This window comes from Acanthisitta chloris, unplaced genomic scaffold, assembly GCF_000695815.1.
Source record: "Acanthisitta chloris isolate BGI_N310 unplaced genomic scaffold, ASM69581v1 scaffold7342, whole genome shotgun sequence".
NCBI classification, from domain to species: domain Eukaryota; kingdom Metazoa; phylum Chordata; class Aves; order Passeriformes; family Acanthisittidae; genus Acanthisitta; species Acanthisitta chloris.
In genome coordinates this window covers 8,340-31,932 of record NW_008660962.1, presented here as the reverse complement: position 1 = coordinate 31,932, position 23,593 = coordinate 8,340, and the positions used below count along the sequence as shown (strand labels likewise).

Genomic DNA, 23,593 nt, shown 5'->3' with positions numbered 1-23,593 from the left:
TTTGACAAATCTGTTACAGTTCAGAATAAGGCTGTTGCATATAGACTTACTGATAAAGTAGAGGAAATTAGTGTTTATCAATGCTTGGCATATTTTTGAACTCAAAAGTAACTGACAGTGAAGCCTAAGAAAGAGTTTCAAATTATAAGCTATTAATTCTAAGTGGTTTTGTGGGGATTAACTAATCATACACATTGGTATTTCTTTTTATCCCAGTATATTGCAGTAGAAGCAGAGAAAGAGACTTTTAGGACAGTATTAGAATCATATCACAGAACATTAAGGGATTGGAATGGACCTTAAAGACCATGTAGTCCCAACCCTCCCTGCCATGGGCAGGGACACCTCTCACTACAACAGGTTGTTCAAGGCTCTATCCAACCTGGCTTTGAACACTGCCAGGGTTGGATCTTCCACAACCTCCCTGGGCAACCTGTTCCAGAAAAATTTCTTCAACTTATCTAATCTAAATTTTCCCTCTTTCAATTCATACCTGTTACCCCTCATCCTGTCACTACAGTTCCTAGTGAAGAGTTGGGGTTTTTTTGCTAAAGGTCAGTGATTGGAGAGCATGCAATTTATGAAACACCTGTAGCACCATCTTCAAAGACACCAGATCATAGTTGCCATTCACTTAGAGCATAGAACTGTGTAAAGGGTATGAAATAAACTAAATTATCCAATTATAGTTTTCTTGTTCTTCATACAAGTAATTTTTATGGGAAAAAAAAGTCTATTTTTCCTTATTCTTAAAAGGATGCAAAGCAAATTCTTATCACTTTACGGTGTCAAAGTGGTGATTCCAGAGAGAACTGACAGTGGAAGGAAGAAGAGAGATCACACACAGGTCTTGTGTGTCCTAACAGCAACAGCAGGAGTGTTTGAATTGACTCACCCAATACGTGCAGAGGATGTGACAGCATGCATTTCCTGGTACATCTGTTGTGTTCTTCTGCTCGTGCATAAGAGAGGAAAGAGATCCTGGCCCCAGTCTGTAACCCCTGTTGGGTTGTATCTTGGACAGATGCAGCATCATATGGCAAGAACTCAGAGACCAAAAATTGGTTTAGCTTTCAGACACCACCACAGATACTGTCAGAGCAGAGAGTGCACTGCCCTTTTCCACACAAAAAAAATGAAAAATGCCATTTTAACTTGAGCCTTCATAAAGTATTTCACCCTAAATTAAAATATTTTACCCTTGCAGTGATTTTACTTAATTTATTTTTAACGCTGTTTCAGGCCTGTGCTGTTTTTTTCCCTACTGCCTAAGGACAGCTTAATAATGCATCAAGATTTGGATGGGTTTTTTTCACTTTGGTAAAACTGACCTAGTTTCCTTCATAACCTCCACCCTCCAAAGAAGGAAATTTAAATAAAATAATCCTTTATGAAAAAAGCCAACAGTCATTTTATTTCCTCCATGTGGTCTGAAATTAAAACTGTCTCATCTCCTCAGGTTGTTAAAAGAGTCTGAGTTTCATTTACAAGTTTGAGCTTTTTATAAATGGGTTAGCATCCCTACTGCATCATGTAGCAACATCCATGCAGTGTTACTTCATGGAAGCGGTTTGTTGAAACAGTTGTGAAAATGATGCAGAAGTTTGATTTGGAAAATAGACACCAACCGTTTTCCCAGTGCAAACATGTAACTTCTCAAAGGCTAATGAGAGCTTATCATGTAAAAATATTCAGAATGCCAGCAACCTTGAATGACCACATTCTGTCAGATATAAATAGCTCATTAATACAGACTAGTTGTCACAAAGCAGCTTTTTCAAATTCAGTTGTCCAAATTCAGTAGCTGCAGGCAACAACTTATGTAATACAGACTTGTTGGTGCATCCAGTAAGAGCGATAATATATCACATGCCTTCCTCTCAAAACTACTTTTCAGCCATTTCAACCTCCCTGTACTCACAGGCACCCATTGACTTGTCCTTTTGACATTGACAAATGAAGAAATTTTGTCAGCTTGCTCTCAGGGACAGACTTAAGATTATGTACAGTATATACACTGTAAACATGGGTATGAGGTTGCCTAATTCTCCTTCTGTCAGGATTACTCAAACACGTGTCATAGGCCTATAACAAATGGGCCTTTGTGATTGATTTGGTCAAACAATCTTTTTTAACAAGAATCTAGCTGGTTTTTTGATGTTCTGTCACTCGCAAGGGCTGCATTTAGAAAGTCTTCTCAATTCCTTTGCTTTCCTATAATCCAGAATAGTATCTTCCCCAATTTTTTTAATTTGCTACCAAAGATAAAAGTAGCTATTAACACAGTGAAAAAAATAATTTTAATATTTTTGTTGAGTAAACTTGATAGATACAAAAGAAAATCAACCTGCTTTTAACTACCCTATGGAACGACTGTCTTCTGGACTATGGTGTATGACAGTGTATGTAATAGAGGATCTTAGCTAGAGGCTGTAGCTCTGGTGGAGAAAACATGCTCTTATGATGTAGATATGTGTTTCTGAGCATCCTTATCACATGAGAAAAGTTTTAAAAAACAGAAAGCAGGCACAAAACCAGAAATTTCACTTGATACTCAAGAGATACAAAACTAAACACACTATCATTAGAGATTTTCAATTTTCATTGAGCTACCAAAGGTTTATGGCTGAATGGTAGCACTCCACTGCATTGGTTTTGAGCTTGAGTAAGATTACAGAGTTAAAAAGTCATTATGAGAGAGGAAATGTGGTCTGGTCCTGTGTACCTCCACACTGCTTATAGATGCTTTTGGTTGTGTTTGACTTGTTTTCCTTCTTTTATGCACTCATCTGTTGCGGTGTCCTCTTAAGTGGATAATTAGATCTGTTTGTGAGTTATTTTGTAGAAAAGCAAATACTGTTTGAAATATCAGCAAACCTATCATAAAGGGCATAGATATCCAAAATGAGACAAAAACCTATCAATACTTCCAGTAGAGAAGCAGGAAAGGCTACCAAAAGAAATGAAAAATACCCAATTGCATCCAACAATTGTAACTTGAAATTAGACACATTTAGCTTAGAAGTAATCCTTTTTTTAACTGAAATGTTGACCAACTTCCTAAGCATGTTGGAGGCTTGAAATACACAGGACTTTCTAAAGACTGTAGTTCAAGCAAAAAAGATGATTGGTGTAGAAACTAGCAGGTGAGATTCCATGGTTTATGGTGTACAAGAAGTTAAAGGTGACCAGAGTCCCTCCTGATCTTTGCAGCATTTGAAACATCCTTGCTCACTGATGTGGTCGAGAACGATCTGAATTGGGTGCTGGAGCACAGCTCTCGGGGAGTCTGTCCAGGCATACAAACCAGTACATTCCCCTCCACAGACATAAATGTATTTGATTAAGAATTGAAAATATAGGTAAAAGATGGTGGGTAAGGAGAAAATGCCAAACAGAATGTGAAGAGTGAAAAATTATGAAAACAAAGTAGAGAGTGGAGAAAGACACAACTGATTTGTGCTGCAGGTGGATTTTTGCTCTCAGAAACAAGGTATTCACAGGCACCACAGTGGAGGTCGCCAGCTCTCCAGTGCACCTTTGCTCTGTAAGTTCTCCCTGTCACAAGATCAGGTGTTGTCCTGCCCTGCCCCAAGGACTGGCTCATGCACACTGAGATTATATCTAGGTCTCAGATCAAAGGGAGGCTGAAGTCCTGAGAGTCAGCTGCAGGTTTTGAGAAGAGGGGAGGAGAGAGGCCAGCAGCTATGCTGAATAAAGCATCTGCTCTTCCCACCATGGTGAAAGACTGGTTGAGATATTCCTTTTCACTTGACATCTTAGAAGGGAGAAATATTTACTTCATCCTTTCCAGCATGTGAAAGCAATTAGGAAGACAGGGATTCAGCTAGTTGATGGCAGAAGCATTGTACTGAGGTGTAAGTAAATAACAATCTCTCTTTTGTAGCATAGACTCAGCTCTGCAAGCATGCACACGTGTGTAGTGTTCCAGTGACATGACTGCAGAAGTGCAATGAAACCAATTATGTCTTCCTTACACTGCTTTTTCTCATGCTAACTCTCTTGTCTGTATTGTCTCTCAGGCTCTTGTCTTCCCTTCCTTGAAAGTCTTCTTCCAAAAATAGATATACAATTGCTTTCTACACCGAAGCAACAAAAAATATGGTAGATGAACTAAAGGAACTAAACCCAGATGATGCCAATATATGTGTTAAACATCATTTATCACTCTTTTTGCAGGTTTCTTCATTTCACCCTTTTACCTGCTTACCTATGATTTACCTAAGTCACTTACCTAGGTTGTGACTTCCTGAAGGTTTTTATGTCTTTCTATTATTATCGTACTGCAGGTGCTGTGGAAACACAGCTGATCACTACTACTTACATATATTATCTTATGTGCTAAGGAACCCTTAACATTTTCAAATAAGTTACTCCCCTACTTAGAATGATTTCTGCCACATGCCTCTTCCCTTCTGGTGTTCAGACCAGGTTGCTCTGTTGGTGTCTATCCCCAGATGTCTCAGTTGATTGAGCATCATTATTGTCAGTACAATTTTACTTGGAATTATATACTTCATCAGAGGATGAAGCATTGAATACATCTTACAAAAGTTAATGGAATAAAATTATTTAATTTAATTCCAATTTGGAAAATTCATCAGGAAAGATGCTGCATCATTCAGGTTGTAAACAGAATGCTGTTTCTAGCCACCTTTATGAAACAGGCTGCTAAGTGCACTGTTATTTCTGGACCTTCTCCTAAAGCTTTGCATTGACTTAAATAGGCCAGCCCAGTACGTGCTGCTTTGTTATGAGTCCATATGGAGTGATTTTTGGTAAGAAGCTAGCTCCTAAAGTACCTGTAAAGCAGTCCCCCTTTCTGCACTTCAGTAATCCTAAACCAGCTGCTTTGCCTCCTAGCTGAACACATGGGGATGAGGCCCATCATCATAACAATAATACCTACTGCATCTGACTCACTGCAGCTCCTGCTGGGAGAAGTAATAAAATGTGCATTTCTCTGTGCCTGTGAGAGCTGCCACAGTACAAGGAGGTTTCACTTCCAAGTTCAGATTTTGTGGTTGTAATTTACCTCCCTCATTCTTTTCGTAATCTTTGAGTACTGTGGGAGAATAGACTGTGGTGTATGAGGAAACTACCTGCAGAAGCTGAACAAAGTGTGAGATCTATATTCATGCTTTCAGGAGTATTCCTTGGTGGGAGTGTTGTGTTCTCTGCACCACAGGAAAGAGAAAACAAAGCTGAGTACATCTTGCTCCACAGCACAAATGAGATCTGTGTGAACAAACCCCTGTCTGCAGCAAGCCTTTGCCCAATGAATGTTCAGCACACAGACACTGACAGCCTTGGTAGAAATTGCTGAGGGATGGAGGGGAATTATCTGAAACATTACCATTTACCTTACAGCAGCAGCTTTGCATCTTGAAACATTTACATTTCACCTGTAATTTAATCTCTATTATTAACAAATTGAGGAAACTCTTTTCCCTAGGCAACAGACCATCAGACTGGGTATCGAGTTTGTCAGCCAATAATATTACTAAACGCACATGTAGCCTCATAGATGCTCAAAAAAGAAGTAGCTGTACATATGAAAATGGATATGCAGCTCTTTTTCAAGTTAGTAACATACAGTAGCTGTATAGATACTGTCCTGGGCAACTGGCTCTAGATGGCCCTGCTTGAGCAAAGGGGTTGGACAAGATGACCTCCAGAGGTCCCTTCCAGCCTTAGCCAGTCTGTGATTCTGTGATATGTTAACTTTCTTTCTTCAACTCATTTGTATTACACAGTGATGTCTTTCAAAATGATTCATCTGTCATGGTCCACAAAGGTCTCTGTTTTAAAAGACTTCTTTAGCAAATATCCTAATGGGGAGATTTTCAAATACTTGTAATTAAATTCTGCACCTTTGTCTTCTTCTGTACTGAGTGATATTTTGGCCAAGTAAGGAAGATCTAATATAGGTATCTTAAGGTTGAGATTGTTAGATTCAGGAGAATTGCTATATGTTAAAAGTATAAGCAGGTGTGCAGATAATAGCAGGCATTGAAAGAAAAGATTTTTTGAAACCATTTCAATTACTTGCCATGTATAATGGATTGAACAAGAAGCTATATTCCACACCGTGAGGATTTGAATGCCACCTTATTCAGTTTGAGAACAAAGAGAATTTCAGTTTATGTGTTCTGTGTACGTAGAAGAGGCAGCAGAATGGATTTGTTGTGCAGAAATCATGGCTAAGGTGGCACTGAGAACAGTGTATATAAAGGGGTTTGTGTGGCTAAGGGCAAAAAAACGTTTGTTTATGGACTTCAGTGTGCTTTTTGTGCATTGCAACAATAAGCAGCAATAAGATCTGAACCCTCCGAAGAGTTTAAGGGGCTTGGTGGAACAGGTACAATTAATCTGTGTTTGGTTGTTAAACTGCAAGTTATATAGGTGTATGTTTTATCATTCTAAAACTCATATTAAACATTATGTAACAGTCAGATAGGATAATTTGATTTACAAATGCCTGCAGCAAATATTCAAGACAGGTTGCATCAGTTGCTTATAAAGAATGAGATTTGACGTTCAAGACTTTTTTTCTAAGAACTGTGCTATCAATATTATGATCACTGATAACTCTGAAGAACAACATTTTAAAACTGTTAACATTGAGAAATTGCAAATTAACTCAAAGATTATATGACATTATTGATCATTTTTTTCACAAGTTTTTGAGTCACTGTATTCTTTTTTAACATGCTAGTTTAATCACACACTAGCAAGTTTGTTCTTTCACTGGTATACAAATTAGTTCCCAAGATATTGGATATTACAAAGTCACCCAGCTAGATACTGGTGGGATGCAGTCAATCAGTAGCTATATGACACCAAACCTCACAAATAATCACATAAATGTGTCATTACTTGGCTCACCATTGTGATATTCTACCTTAGTAATCAATATTTTAAAGAACGTATTAGTAACTGTTCCTCTGTATTAAATATTGTGACCTGTTTTCAGAACAGTTTAATGTCATAATAGTTCAGTGTTCAGATATATGCTTTAGACATTATAGCAAGCCACAGCACTTAGAATTGTGCAAGCGAAAACAGTATGTACAATCTGCTCTTACGCTTAAAGTGATGAAAGGGAACCTGAAGAAAATACAGCATTATCAATGGTTCAGTACAGTGTGGGTTTTGAAGAAACAAGTATTTAATGATTCATTACTGCAATTACACAGTATTCTTCTTATACAATGTAGTAGTTGTTCGTGAATATGTCCTGTAGCTGAATACAATAAACATTGAACTGATCTGTGCAATATAATGCTGAGTATGTAGACTCAACTCATTTTTGTAATGGTATCATCCAGTACAAAGACAGAACAAACCAGAGATCCTTTAGAGGCAATAAAAGAATTTTCTTTCTCATATTTTCAAACTTAAGGTCAAAATCCTGGCTTCTACAGAGGTCAGTGTCAATTTTACCAATGGAAGCAAGATTTCATTTCCAATGGAGAAAGCAGGAAATTTTTCAGCATGCTCCCCTTGCCTCAGTTTTATTCACTGGCCCAAGTTTTTTAAGTTCAGTTCTAGAATGGCATATGTGCTGACAATAGGCAAGATAAATACATTTTTGCTGTATTTCACAAGTGTTTACTATATATTAGATCTCAAAAATGGGTTGCATTTGTTACCTCCTTTCTGTTTTTGCCTTTCCCTTGTGTATGGTATCTCCTAAAAAAGGTTTGAGGATCAGTCATCTCCAAACATTTTGCTACTACACAGTGCTTGATTAACACTCTGTCTGCCCACTGAAGTCAGAAATGAGCCACAAACGTTAATTCTGTTTAGATGTTTGTAAAATATGTTTGTCAGTGTGTTAAGTTTTATATTAACATGCTCAGTGAAAAGAAATACATCATTATGGTGCTACATACCAAGGACAGGGGGATGGGCAAGTTTTGCCTATCAATGGGGGCAAACCATTGTTTATAGGTCAATTAAATACAGGATCTGACACCTCCTCTGCCAAAGTGACATTTACATTACCAAAGAGGAAAGTTTTGTCACTCCTGCTAAAGTATCTGCAAATCAGGGAAAGGTAAATATATTTTTGAAGGTACCAAAAGTTTTGTCACTCCTGCTAAAGTATCCGCAAATCAGGGAAAGGTAAATACATTTTTGAAGGTACCGTTGAATCTACACTTGTCAAGGACCCTAAGAAAGTGATTGCTGTAAAAACTAATATTCTTTACCAGCAGAGGTTCTCTCTGAGGAATTCATCCTGAGACATAAAGCACATGAAAAGACAAAATTCTTGATGAAGTAGGTCAAGAAAATGCCCAGAGTAAATCGGTGGCATATAGGAACATTTGTTTTAGGTTTGGTGGTTTTATAAGAAAAACAAATAAAATCATTGGTTTGTTTGCATTCACCCTTGTCTTTCAAAAAAACTTTATGTATGTGATATATAAATATTTTTATTTTTCAAGTTTGCTATCAAAATAACTGTCTAGTATCAAGCCATTGGTTGTTATTTTTCGTCTAAGAGTGTGACAAATCTAGAGAACAAAGGCAGTGTAAGGGATCCTTTTCCTTTCCCCTTACTGAAGATGTTTAAAAGGTTAGTTAAGGACCTGGAGAAGTGAGCCAAGAGTGTGTTCTAGGAAAAAAATGACAGAAAGTTGTATATATTGGCAATGCCGATTTTATACCACTTATGTGAATGTACAATTCTTTTCTAAAGCATAATCTTAGCCAATAGCCATGTCTGACCTATCAGACCTTTTTGCTATTCCTAGTTATGGTTGATAGAAACTAGTACTGTGACCTTTCTCCAGAATTCTATTTTCACTTCCATTCTTCAGCTGAGCAGCATCCTTCTTCTTCTGTATGCTGAGCAGCTTACATATTTTTTTAACATCAGTCTTCTAAGTCTTTAGTTCATACGAAAGTTCAGAGAACAGACAAGCCATTGTTGGAGGCTGTGATACCACTCAGATGAGTTCAGATCATATGCATTCAAGTCAGTTGCCTGGAGACACCAATTTTTGAGAACACAGAACTTAACTGTTCAGCTTGTGAGAAACTACTTGCTAGATATGGGAAGGGAATCATGTTAGAAGATGTACAGTTAAGTTTTCAAAGTGTCATGAGAAACACAGATTGATGTTCTCTGTAAACCTAAGCCTGCTCAATTATAGGAGACATTTGACTGTGTGATTGCATGAATATAGCATTAATGAAAGATAGTCTTATGAAGGAAAGGAACTCTCCTGGCTGGGTTAATATAAAGTCATTGTTTTACTTCTATAATTAATTTCATTTTATTTTCATGAACATTTTAGGTGTATCAATACATGCATGAAACCATAACTGTTAATGGCTGCCCCGAATTCCGAGCCAGGGCCACTGCAAAGGTAGGATACGTGCAACTGTTGAAATATGTGTTACCAAAGTGATCTAGTAATTGACTGTGCGCGTGTGTGTTTCAGGTATTCGTGTGTACACTGTAAGAAAATTTAGACATCAGTGGCAGCCCAGAGTCTAGAACCAGTGCTACTTCCCAGGTAACAATCATAATGGAAAATTTCAACCTTTATGCTGCTTCTGTAGCTTAAGAAAAGAGAATGATTTTATGGAATAGAATGCTTTTTGAAAAATTGCTTTGCAAAAGCAAATCTACTGGTTCATTCTGTAGACGTCTGCCTGCAACAACCAATCTTTTAATGAACTATTTTCCCATACATCTCATCCAGAGAAGACGCAATTATTTGGGAGATAGAAACTAAACAGTCAAAATTCCTCTTTTAAGTAATGGCAACTGTAGGTTCTCACTGAGCATGTGGTAAGAATGAACAGTAACACAAATGGCCTGATCAACATTTTGTTGATTCCACAGCCAAATGCAAGCCTGTTTTTTCTGATACATTGCCTGTTTTAATAAAATATATGGTTTCTTTGTCCATGCGGATGTGCCTTTCTCATATCCTTAGACTATCCTTAGACAGCTACATTTCTGCTTCTACTAAAATGATAATTTTGTATGGGAATTCGCACACCCATGAAAGAACACATTCTGTGTGCCAGTATGAAATATGCTCTGTATTTTCATAAGATGTACAAAGATAGATGCTTCCAAACAAGGGGAACCACCATGGCTTTCTTTTTCCCATTATCATTTTGTACAAAACATTGTCTTCTATGTGATATAGCAGATTCTATGCAAAATAGGTAAACTTGTGAAACCCCTAAATCTTTTTGAGAGATGCTTCCTCATGGTCCCATTCCTGTGAAGATAGTGACAAAACTCCCTGAAATCCTAACGGGACTACCCTAAGATTTTACCATTATGTATTTATATTAAGATATTTTAATTGAAAGCCACATCAGAAGATGAAGGCTGGGAGCATGATACAAAATTATTTTAGAGAAGCAAACTCTATAATAGCCAGCAAATAACCTAATATACCCTAAATTGCAGTGTATTTTCCTTAATAAATAGAACATTCCTTTCTGTAGGCTGTTCTTCTGATTTTAACCTTCTAATTGAAAGTTAATGGTCAATGTAAACTTGAAAGGTCTATGGTTCTAGCTAGAGAAATGGGTATATAAAATCCTTATTTGTTTACACTGCAAATAAACACAGAAATTGTTGCTGTTGTTTAGTAAATGGGGAGAAGACCAATCAGTGTTTCCCATTCTCATTTCTTATTCATATAGAACAGCAGGGTTACAGAGCAATGTTTCAATATCGCAATATTTCCTGGTTATTTCTGGGCTGTCTGCATTGCATTCTCCTCGTGCATTCATGTCTGACATAAAATGTATGCATGATGACAAGTTCTGCATGTGCAAAAACATGTTGAGAATGATCCATTATGTCACATCATCCACTAGCTTCTATTAAGCATAAGCATTATAAGGATGCTCAAAAATAGTACTGTAATGCAGAATTGTTCAAGCAGTTTGCACTACAAACACATGTTGAAAGGTGGAAAATATTTCCTGGATGTTTATTTAATGATTTACTAAGATCTATAAGTAAGAAAATGCTTGTAGTGAAAATGAAGTATAAATGTAGTAATTTTCTGGTTGCAAGCTTTACAGTATGTTACTTCTTTTCTTTCCTAGAATAAGATTAACAATATAGGATTTTTCTCATTGCTTTATATATCTCTTACTGTCTTAAGATTTAATTTTTCAATAAACATTTTGAGCCAATTATGTTTAAAAGTCCCCTTATTCTTGTTCCAGGAGTTCTTTAGTTTGCAAGATTTCACAAAGATTATAAATTAAACTTTTTGACATAAGAATATCATTTAAAGATTTTTTCTGTTCTCAAAGAATAAAATAAATACTTCCATAACTCTGAAAGCAAAACAGAGAGTTAACAGTTCAGTTCATCCACTTTCTTTCAATTAGGAACACATTAGAGATCATATTATCTTATCCCACAGGAATAAATTTTCTCCCTGTGAAAAGACAAAGAAATGCACTAGTAATCATAAGGGTTCCCCACCACAGAGTCAGGCTTCCCAGTGCCTGCTTTTGGCTCTGCTGCTAACTTTGACTTATCTTTGACAAGTCACCTAAACTCTCTGTTCCTCTGTTTTTCCCTTTAGTTCAAAAACATTGTCATAGAACTTAATATTTTTAAAATATTTTCAGATAATCAGAAGTATCAGAGTAAGATACTGAAATGTTTTCACAGGAAGGAACTCTTCCTGCAAATGAACAACAGTGTGTCTATCACTGTTCTCCCTAAATAGCCAAATTGCTTGTTTTTTTCTTGCAGGCCACAGTTGCTGCATTTGCTGCAAGCGAAGGCCATTCACACCCACGAGTGGTGGAGCTGCCAAAAACTGATGAAGGCCTGGGCTTTAATGTCATGGGAGGAAAGGAACAAAATTCACCTATTTATATTTCTCGCATCATTCCTGGAGGAGTGGCAGAAAGACATGGTGGGCTCAAACGTGGGGACCAGCTGCTTTCAGTTAATGGAGTGGTATGTGGAAATTTGATAGAGCTTTCATTTTCATCGGAATTTTTTTTTTCACAGCTGTTCTAATACCATGATTTAAAATGCAGCCACACAAAACTGAAAGAATTAGCTCTGTGAGAGACCTTCAGTGTGCATTTGTGGTGCAGTGAGGCAAAACTCCATCAACAACTTTGTGCCACTACAATTTCTGTTGTAATGGAGAGTGCTTGAAGAGCTTCATTTTAAATCCACACCACCTGCCTAATTTACGAGGAAGCTATGTCCTTAATTGATAATTCTGCAAATTCCTTTTGCAGTAAAAGCCTAATAACAGACTCTCGTTCTTGCATTTCATAGCTTCTGAGGCACACAGCCTTTTTCAAGCACAGTGATGCCACAGTGGCGCTTCTGTAGTTAGACCTTCAGAGCCTTTAAACAATTAAATCAAAAGAAATTGGATAAGCATGTTTGATGCTGTTTTCCAATGGAAGCTACATTCTAGTTTTCTTTCAGTGGCATTCATCCAACTTTGAGAAATCAGTTGTACAAATGTCCACATACAGGGAGCATATATTCTCAGTAAAAAGGTACATTTTTTATACAGTCATTTTTCATGTAAGTCAGGGTGGAGTATTTTTGCAGTAGTTTCACTGTGAATGTCCATATGGAGGCTTTACCAGGGGCCAGTCATGCCTGGCGAATTTGGTGGCCTTCTATGATGGGGCCACAGAAATTGTAGATGAGGGCAGAGCAACTGATATCATCTACCTGGACTTATGCAAAGCTTTTGACACTGTCCTGCATGGCATCCTTGTCTCTAAATTGGAAATACATGGATTTGATGGATGGACCACTCGCTGGATAGAGAACTGGCTGGATGGTTGCACGCAGAGGGTTGTGGTCAGTGGCTCATTGTACACATGGAGGCCAGTAACAAGTGTTGTCCCTCAGGGGTCAGTGCTGGGGCCAGTACTGTTCAACATCTTTGTCGGCAACATGGACAGTGGGATTGAGTGCACCCTCAGCAAGTTCACTGACGACTCCAAGCTGTGTGGGGCAGTCACAGCTGGAGGGAAGGGATGTGCCATCCAGAGGAACCTTGACAGGCTTGAGAGGTGGAACAATGCAAACCTCATGAAGTTCAACAAAACGAAGTGCAAGGTCTTACATCTGGACCCTGGCAATCCCAGGCACAGCTACAGGTTGTGTGGGGAAGTAATTGAGACCAGCAGTGAGGAGAAAGACTTGGGAGTGACAGTGGATGAGAAACTCACAAGAAGGCACCTTAAAGATCACCTAATTCCACCCCCTCTGCAATGGTCAGGGACATCTTTCACTAGACCACTGAAAGAGCTCCATCCAACCTTGCCTTGAGCACTGCCAATGCCACCCTTACAGTAATGAGCATCTGGTCATAAACCAGCCTTGGGCTGAATTAAGCCCATAGAACAATTACAATGAAAAATTGCATATTAAGTAAACATACGCATTCCAAAACAATTCTATTCAATCCCATGTTTGGTGGGCAGTTCTGAAGGAACAGGAGTGTCAGATCCTTGCAACGTCACCAACCAGCATAATCCAGTCAGCAAAGTACCGTGTATAGGAATGACCGATACCAGCAGATCTTTGCCTGCACAGCCTCAGAGGTTTGCAGAGGCAGAAGAATTCAAACAGCAGAACAACTTCCTGTTCCTTACTCCAAGGGGCTGTGCTGTTTCACTTGTGCAGCTATTGCTATACAGGTGAAGCATTTGTAATGTCTTGAAATTATGAGTGCAAGCAGCAGAGAAGGCATTAAGAGCAAGTATAGCGATCATAGTAATAGCATCTGAAAACTGTGGTTGTCAAGATCTGGGTGAGGTATGTTTGGAGACCAGAATCCATATTTGGCAGCACTATCATTTACTTTGTTATTTTTCCTTCTTTGGTTATGGTTCAAAGTTTTAGGCTTAATTCTGTTACTGTTCAAGTCAGGAGTTTTCCATTGATCTGGATTGCAACAAAGTCAAACTCTTACTTTCTAATTAGAAAATACTAACTGTAAACTGGAAAAATGAGATCAGAGGCAAACAGGAGAGAAAACAGACAATCATGAATTAAATGCAGTTTACTAGGTTGAGTGTAGTATTAAAGTACGCCATCTTGTTATTCCCCTACAGAACAATTACAGTGTTTGTTCATAACCTGTTCTAAGTTCAAACTGTTGCACAGCAAAACCAATCACGACAACACCAAATACACTGTCATTTCCTCTTGATGTCCATGCCATGCCATACTGACCATGATTTACTAGCAAAAAATGAAATATAAAGCAATGCCAAATTTTATACAGTTCCTTTTAAGGTGAGAACTGTATTTACAAAAGTCAGTATCAAAGCTAGTCACAAAGAATGAGTTATAAAAGAGAGCTAGTTACAGCATGTGTTAATTATGATCACCTCTTCTAACAGTTATGGGCTAGGGAGTGTAGGTAAGAGGTTTTCATTTGTATCTGTGACTTGTCCATTACAACAATTTCACAAAACATTCAGTTCATCTGTAGCTTTTTATTTTAGCTCTCTTTGGTGCATTAGACAAATTCATTGTTTCTTCTACAAAAACAGTTTCTTTTTTTTCCAAATATTTCCAAGGAAACTCTTTCTTCAAATTACTTTGGGGTAGCAGTGCTTGTTCAGATTTATCCCAGTCAAAATTTCCAACAAATATCATCACAGATCACGGAATTTCTTGAAGATGTGGTCAGATTTATCCCAGTCAAAATTTCCAACAAATCTCATTATCACAGAGCCTGGAATTTCTTGCAGATGTTTGGACCTACTGGGGAAATTTCATGAACATACAGTTCAAAAACATGAACTGATTTATTTCAGCAATCAAATTTGTATTTTCTTGAGTGTTTTCTCTATTTCTGGTAATCATTTCAAAACCTGAAATTACATTCATTATTTCTATGAGTTACATTATTGTTTTCCAAGCATCTTACAGTTTCTGTGGAAGCTTGAGTTTAATCAGTTGGCTCAGACATAAAATAATTATTTGTTGAAGGATATTTAACAGGAGAAGGAACTGGCAAGGTGATAAGCTTGAATTGTTAATATTATCTATGTAGAAATGTATCGTGTCTGCTTTTTGAAACTTTTAAGTCATTATTTCTAGCTCTTACTGTGCCGCAGCAGAAGTAGTTCTTATTCACTGTTCCTGCACAATGCTACACAGTCAAATAGGAGAGATGAAAATAGAAAGAATTTTCTTCTGGCAGTTGCTATAACGATACTAAGTTATTCTTCTTGCATGAATTGAACTTCAAATATTTTGAATGCTGCTGCTTCTCTTTGGAAGCCTATGGGTATAGTTTAATTTTAAATAGCACGGTAAGCATAAGACTTCTAAAACACAGCAGGTAGTAAAACTTCGATTTATTTTACGTGGGAAGAAAATTAGTTATTTTCAAATGGTCTAAAATCCATTCGAAGATCAGATCGATTCGAAGATCTCAGATGTGCAGGCTGTTAGGTTTTTTCTATGCAGAGATACTTTTGTTTGTTGGAATATATCCTACAACAGATGTTGACAATCGTACGCCATTAGAAAATATCTCCCTCTTTTTTAAGGTGTGGAACAATCTACATGCCTGAAAAGCGCTCCAGTCACAATCTACATGCCTGAAAAGCACTCCAGTCAGTTCATTTAATGGTAGAATATAAATACTCTTTTCACAGCTGAGTCACCTCCCTGTTTTGGAAATTTACCATTTCAAATAATGTTAGCATAGAAATCAGAGCTTGAGCCCCTTTGGGGGAATACTTGGGTTTCACAGCAGATATCATTTTACTATAAAACATTTACCAGAAAGGGAGGGAAAACATATTCATTCAGCAAGAACTTGCAATGTTTCAAGTTGTTAGTGTTTTATTACTTACAGGTAACCAGATAAAGACTAGTTTTACTTATTTTTTTGATTTCCAATAGAGAGCCCATATCCACATAAATATTAAACATGTGTACAATGCTATTAACTCTCTAAGACAGATGTTGAACAGGGAGCAGCAGGCACACTCCTCCACATGCACCTCAGCAATGGAAAAGAGACTCAGGGCAGCCTTCCAGTACTCTAAAGGGGCCTACAAGGGACTTCTTACAAGGGTATGTAGTGATAGGAGAAGGGCTTCAAGCTGAAAGAGAGTAGGTTTAGATTAGAGGCTAGGAAGAAATTCTTTACTGTGAGGGTGGTGAGGCACTGGCACAGGTTGCCCAGAGAAGCTGTGGATGCCCCATCCCTGGGAGTGTTCAAGGCCAGGTTGGATGGGGCTCTAAGCAACCCAGTGTATCTATTGGAAGATGTCCCTGCCCATGGCAGGGGGATTGGAACAAGATGAACTTAAAGGTCCCTTCCAACACAAACAGTTTGATTATGATGATGATGACTGCTTAATCTTAACATTATTCCCTGTATGATCCAAGCAGGGACAGAGCATAAGAAAGGAACTGCTATTTCAAACTTGCAATTTCTTCAGTTCTTGCCAGCATTTAAATAGGATTTTATTTTTGCTCCTTGCAAACAATTTGTTTGGGTTTTTCAACATTATTTTTGTTTTCATAAAGCTTGTTGAATATGTCCCCTCATTTTCACGCAGATCAGAAATTAGATTTGTAACTGTAACCTAAAACAGATATAGGTTATGTAAAATATGAAAATTAAAACATTCCCAGCAGTGCATAAGTGTCTTAGAGCTTTCTTTTAATGGTCCCTTGAAAAATGTAAGGTGTGGAAACTACCCAAAACCCCGACAGCCTTTCCATATGAAAAACTCAGCTCTAGATCAAAGCACCATTTTCATTATTAAATCTGTTCTCCCTGCTCCCAGAGTGTGGAAGGAGAGCACCACGAGAAGGCGGTGGAGCTGTTGAAGGCGGCTAAGGACAGCGTCAAGCTGGTGGTACGCTACACTCCCAAGGTGCTGGAGGAGATGGAGGCTCGCTTCGAAAAACTGCGAACAGCCCGGCGCCGGCAACAGCAGCAATTGCTCATTCAGCAGCAGCAACAGCAGCAAACTACACAGCAAAACCATATGTCGTAGGTGAGAGGATTCATTGGTCTTCCCCAAAATCCACTGACAGCACCCCACCTGGGCCAGCCACTCCCAAGGGTCCACTGTCAGGGCAGTGCCTGGTGCCAGGGCCCATCCCGGCCCCAATCCCAGGGCAGCTCCAGCCCCAAGCACCTGCCTGGGAATGGGGTCAGGCTGAGACATGAGTCCACAGGTGGGCCTAGCTCGGTGGGACCCCATGGCCAGGCAGGAACATGAGTTCCTGGGCTGTGGGCAGGATGGGGGGAGCCCCATGAGGGTACAGTCAGGGGCATTCAGGTACCCTTGAGGCCCTGGCAAGCACTTACTGTGATGAGGATGAGGAGAGCTCATTTTTCAGTACATTTCCACATGGTTTGCCTCAGTAAAAATGCATTTTGAAAACAGTTGAAAGGTTGTAACAAATTCTGGAGCCAATATCCAACTTTTAACCCTGAGATCAATAACTACTGTATATAGCTCTGGCTATATGCTCCTGGGAGCATTTTTTAATATTAAAACCCAGAACATTTATGGTACAGTTTTATGTGTCATATGCCACCAGATTTAGATGCAGCTTAATATATTTTCAGCTAGTCTGTTACCACTCTGCAACAACATCAACAAGTCCCTTCACTGCTGCAGGAAACTCAAACTTTACTCTGTGGTTACCTTGCAGGGCACCTAGTATTTTGTTCACTCTTGACTGATATTCAATATTTCAAATAGCTTCCAAGAGGCTTGGAAGTTTCCCTGTGTAGTCAAAACATATGGCATGTGAGGTTCAGAGATTCTTCACATATGCAGTTTTTCTGAAATCAGTGAGAGTTCATGACATGAATACTTTTATAGATATGCTCCATTTGCCTAAATGAAATCAAGTAGGAAGCATATCCCAATGTCTTACATCCCAACTCTCCACATCTCATACCAGGTGTTCCCAAAACAAGACATCTGTACTAATACAAGTCCACAAGTGGCTCAGAAGGTCCCCCAGTGGTCAAAAACTGAAGCTCCCAGTGATGGTTTCGTCATTATTAATGTTGACACTGACCTCTGCTGATCTATAGGGGAAAACACCCACCTCGTAAACCCCCTGTCCTGTGACCACCAGAATTCCAGCTTTGTTGATGCAAACAAAGGCTGTGAGTGGGTGCTGAATCCCACCTGAGGGCCTCAACTCAGACAGGAGGTATAAGCAGTAGTATTTCATGAAGTAAGTTTGGGGTTTCCATGTAAAACGAGGCCATTTCAGGAGACAAAGCCAGCAAAGTCTCACACAAAGTTTTAATTTTTTTTTCAGTTACCTAGGTCTTTACATTAGCAAGTAAAGTATTTTTACTGATTTTAAATTTTTCTTTAAAGGGAAGAAAGGCAGGCAAAGACAGCCAGCAGCTTAATTCCTCTATTCTTTGTGCTTGCTCTGAGGAATGTGTTTCCTTAATTCTAGGTTATTCTCGAGAAAGAAAAAGCCTCAATCAAGAGTTCAGTAGTCAATCAACCAGAGCTGTACTTCAGAATTCCAGCAAAAGGAAACTACACAAACATGAAGAAGAATTCATCTGGAGAATGTACAGTGCAAGACTAATGTAGTTAAGTCAGCCATAGGGAGGGGACCTTCATGATAAGGCTTTTCAGCACACAGTGGTCACAGATAATTATTACTTTTGTGACTCCATTCCTAATGAGAACAGCATGATAGGCAAACCCTGTGAAACAGGGCTTCCAAATAATTGTTTGATCTAATGTTGCACTCCTTACTCTCACAAATTTGCCAGTTGGCTTTCTATAGTCACTGAAAGGTTTTTTTAAGGAGATTAAGATTGGCTGCTATTCAGGACAGGATCTTTCTCTACAGTTATCTCCAGAAATGAACAACTACATCCATTCAAAATTTTGCCACAGACATCAAACTCGTACATCACACTTCATAACCACTTTGTACTATATATTGTAGAGCTGTTTTAACCTAACTTCCTGTTTATAATTTTCAAATTTCCCTCTGGAAATAGTAATTTACTATATTTATAAAGTATTCCATTTGTAGAAGCAATTGGCTTTTTACTCTTGGTGTTTCCATATATTTTATTACACATCAACAGAGTGAAAAAGTTTTAGGTCAACTTTAATTTTATTAGTAGTAAAGTTAGGGAAGCCTAGAACTGTATTTTTCAACATAGGTAATGCTTGTATCTATTATACTTACTATTCAGAAATCTATAACTGGATATATTATATATTTATTCCATAAAATATATATTGTCTGAATGTACCTGTTAGAGAAGTAGGGTCTTTGCTTAGCATGTATTGCAAATGTAGTAAGCCAATGTTAGCAAAAGACCAAGCTTTGTTTGGCAGATATTACTGTGATAGCATAATCTCTGCATTTCTGTATCACTTAATTTATTTTCCAGTCTAATGTTAATATATTTTAAAGAGGAGGAAGTGTAAGTTGTTTCTTTTAAGACTCCAATGTTATGATTTAAATCAATTTGGAATTAGACTTCTGACTTTTTTGTTGTTGTTTTGTTAATGAAACCAAATTGGAATGTACAAACAAAATCTATGACTAAGTTCTTAAGTTTACATGTCTGCTTTTCCAAAGAAGATAGTAAAAAGCTGGAAGGCTATAAATGTCATCTTACTTTCAAGAAAATGGATCCCCAAATTCTAGAAGATGAATCCTTTTCACATGCCTTCTATGCTTCATTAGAAAAGACAGGGTAGAAAAGGAGCTTAGGGGAGAACCCTACAGTCCTTGCATGTTGAAAACTATAGCTGATGTCAGTGAAAGTTCAGTAATGTGAGGAATGTAGAAATGATCAAAACCAGTGTTCTGGTTGTGAACTTGGAGCAAAGTCAGAAACAATTAATATTTTGAAGGATCTATTCTCAACAGAGAGAGACAAAGCAAAACAGGGGAAATAGGCAGTATCATAGTATGTGTTAGAAACCAAATGTAGGCTAGCCAACATTGACAGTGTTTGATTAGTGTAAGTAGCCATTGAAAGGAAATTACTGTATTTTTTAAACCAAACAGCATGAATTCATCTAGAAAAGCTGCATTTTATACAAAGAAGTAATTATATCCGGTGTCATTGGTGACAATAAATAAGACAGTGGAGTTTGAGAACTACCAGAATTAAAGATGAAATATATTGTATTGTGCTCTGCACGGTGTCTTTTTTATACTTAATAAAATTCTACTTACCTATTTTAAAACTGTATTCTCAAACAGACATTGCTATTAATATTGACAGTATAGAAATTGTTATTATGACTGCATATAACTGTTCTGTATCTCATCAGGATGATTTGAATTACACTGATAGCTGCATTTTCAGAGACCAAGAATTCAGATTTAGTCAACCCACTGTATTGCATTCTTCCAAACTGCCTCTCCACCTCCTTCCCTCCTCTTCATCAAAAAATTTAGGTTTGATGGAGTGGAATGTGCTGATTAAAAAATTTCAATAATAGAATGTCATTCATATAGAGAAGCATATAAAATTCATTTTCTTAAGTTATTGTTAAATAAATTATTTATACACACTAAAATTAACATTCTAGTCTTTGCCAACATTTAACAATAAGATAAAAGAAAAATATAAATAAAATTCAACTGTCAACGAATTTGAAGAAAACAGGAAGAAATAACTTTCTGTCATTTTTCATGCCCCTTACTAATCAATAAAAAATATAGCCCTTTAATCACAGAACATTCTCTCTCCCTAAACCTCTCATCATGTGTTTGCTTGTAGACAGTCTTTTCATTTTTGATTTAAATGTCTTTGGTCCTGATGCAGTAAGGCACTTCCACATGTGCATTGCTGAATTAGGACCCAGAAGAAGTTCAGGGAGGACAACACTTCCCACATGCAGGTCTGCAGGTATTTGTGCATTGTATTTTAACTAATTAGTCTCCTGTCATTTGCTGTTCCACTACACTGAACTGATATTCTTTGAGTCAACTTAGGGAGTTTTATTGCCCATATTTACCTTTTGGGGTCCCTCATGTTTCTCTGCACTGGAAGCAGACTGAGATGGGAGATCCAAGAAGCTTCTTCTGTTATTACAGTAACCAAAGGAGTGCCATGTGATTTTTATAAACTCTTGCATCATATTCACTTATGCCAAAGATCCAGATTCAAGATCTGATAATAATAGAGATTCAGCATTGGTGGCATTTACTTAGTGAAGTTGGTGGCTCTGCTGTGCTAGCCATAGTTTTTTTGTTTGTGGTATCTGATCCGACTGGCACTTTACAGGGTGATGAAGGATTCCATAGTCCTTGATAAAGTGAAAAGCTCACCAGTTTGCATTTTCCTCTTTTTCTCCTACAGTGACAAATCATAGCTGAAAGGTCAATAAATGCCCATGAGTGGAAGAAATGATGTAAAAGTCTACCTGCAGTTCCCTGGTGAATAGTGCTGCAGAGCTCATGATCCTGTACTTTGTATCTTGTGTATATATTTATCACAACCAAGCTTCCAGCATGACTGAAGAACTTTAGGGAACTCTTGCAGACGGCACAAAATTATATGCCTCATTTGCAGGGAAGAAACTCTTTATTTCTCTACTAACTTGAGGGATTTTGCAGTTCTAGGTGAAGTTAAGATCTCACAAGCATACCAAGTTCCTAGAATCAAAAGTGTGCTGAACAAGAAGGGGAGTGGTTTTGCTTGTGTTTGAAATAATACAGGATTTTAAGCATAATTTCAGAATTTAAAACCATTATGATGCTCACAGAAGATGTATTTTATTAGAGTATGAGTGCTGGTCTCAGAAAGTAGCAAACTGATCTCCTAATGCAGAGCTGTGTCTAGAAGAGCTAAGGGGACCCTTCCATATGTAGGTGGTGGATTATTAGCTAGAATTAGTACTGTCCCTCCATAAGCATTAGTGAGACCATTTCCATATCCAACATTCAATAAAACAAAACACGTTTCAAACCCAGAGAGTATTCTGGGTCAGTTCACAAGAGTGTGCTGCCTGCTGTGATACTTGTCTGATGAGAAATACAGCCCGTTGTGCTTAGCCATAAGAAGGTCAGGATGAATTAGGGATGTGCTCAAACAGACTTACAAGCAGATCCAAGCTCATCCTGTTTGTCCATGAAGTGAATGCGGTCTGAACTAGCAGAAAGAATTAGATGTATGTTTGTATTGTCTGTACCTTCAGCTGTCCTAAAGCAAGCTGCGGAGGTTACACTGTTTGTTTCCAAAGTCAACAGAGAGGCATCAGTCAAATTTGATGGGTAAGCTACTCTCAGATGAGAGTAACCCAGAAATACTTCTCTCACTGATCCCTCTCCTATCCCTCCATTTTTTTGTCCCACAAATTCCCAATGACAAGAGCCCGAGTATCACCACAAAGCTACTCCAGCTCTCCCACTGCAGTATTCCTCTAGCTTTCTTTTCATGTGAATTTTCTCTTAGCTGAGCAGTGACAGTCTTTGATCACATGCAATCTCCTCAGCCAGGTATGGCATTTAGACTTTGCCAAGTCTACCTCCTGGAGTGCTCTGCTCTTCACTTGCACACTATATCCATTGGCTGCCCTCTCATGGCCACCATAGTCAGCTGTCTTGCTTGTCCAACACAAAATAATTTTGCTAGCCCTGAGGAATACATGAGGAAAAAATAAATTGATGGAGTATAAAAATGGTAGAGAAATCTTGAAAAAAAATTGGCAGGATACACCAAGAACATCTCTTTCCTAAGTCGACCCCTTTTCAGCAGGTGATGACTTTCACCTCCATTTAGTTCCTTGCTGACAAAGCATTCTATGCGATGACACTGTCTGTGGAACAGACATACACCTTTCTCTGGCTGAAACAACAGCTCCTTGCCTGGAATCAGTGAATATCTGGACCTGCTTGAATGCATTACACTGTGAATTCACACGTGCAGTAGGTCAGAGTCACTGCACACACACTGAACACAAGTTGTACAGGTGAAGAAGATCCAGCATGGCTGGCATGCAGGCCTGTGTCTGTCTGGAATTTCATAGCTGGAAATCCGGAACCAACACCTGGCAACATCCTAACATTGAGTCAGAGCCTTCAGTCACCCATTCTGAAAGCGTTTCTTTTCTAAAAAGATATCCAGGAGCCAATGTTTCATTTGTTTTGAAATTCTATTTCAAAGTAAGTTTTCAACAGTAAGCAGTGAGAAACCTTTCTTAAACTCTCAAGGATCAAACATGCAGCAAACTATTAATTCTCTACTAACTCCATGCTTCAGGTGCAGAACTTAGGCCAGCACCACCTCTCAAGCCTTGATTTTGTGCATGTTGTGCTTCTCTTGTCTGTGGTGTTGACAGGAAGAAATTAAAGTATTTACCATTGCATCTTAGTACCCCTAAAGGAAAACATAAGCTTGACTGCTTACAACAAATGGGTTTAAGCATCAATTTACTCAGACTAAAGTATAAGTGCTGACTAGGTCTTTTCTAGCAATATTTATCTCCACGGTTCTGTATTGCACTGAATATACAATTTCAAGAATTTGTTCCAAAACACGATTTGTTCCAAAACAAGATTTGTTTCTTCTGTATC

General features: G+C 38.2%; 1 protein-coding gene across 1 annotated transcript in view; it reads left to right on the top strand.

Annotated features, from left to right (window-relative positions):
* Nucleotides 1-17,046, top strand: part of LOC103797801 (protein lin-7 homolog A-like) — a 42,428-nt gene extending 25,382 nt beyond the window's left edge. The window contains exons 4-6 of the mRNA XM_009070033.1: nt 9,330-9,401; nt 11,780-11,989; nt 16,834-17,046. Of these exons, the coding sequence (XP_009068281.1) occupies nt 9,330-9,401; nt 11,780-11,989; nt 16,834-17,046 (495 nt within the window). The remainder of the gene's footprint in view (nt 1-9,329; nt 9,402-11,779; nt 11,990-16,833) is intronic.
* The last annotated feature ends 6,547 nt before the right edge of the window (nt 17,047-23,593 follow it).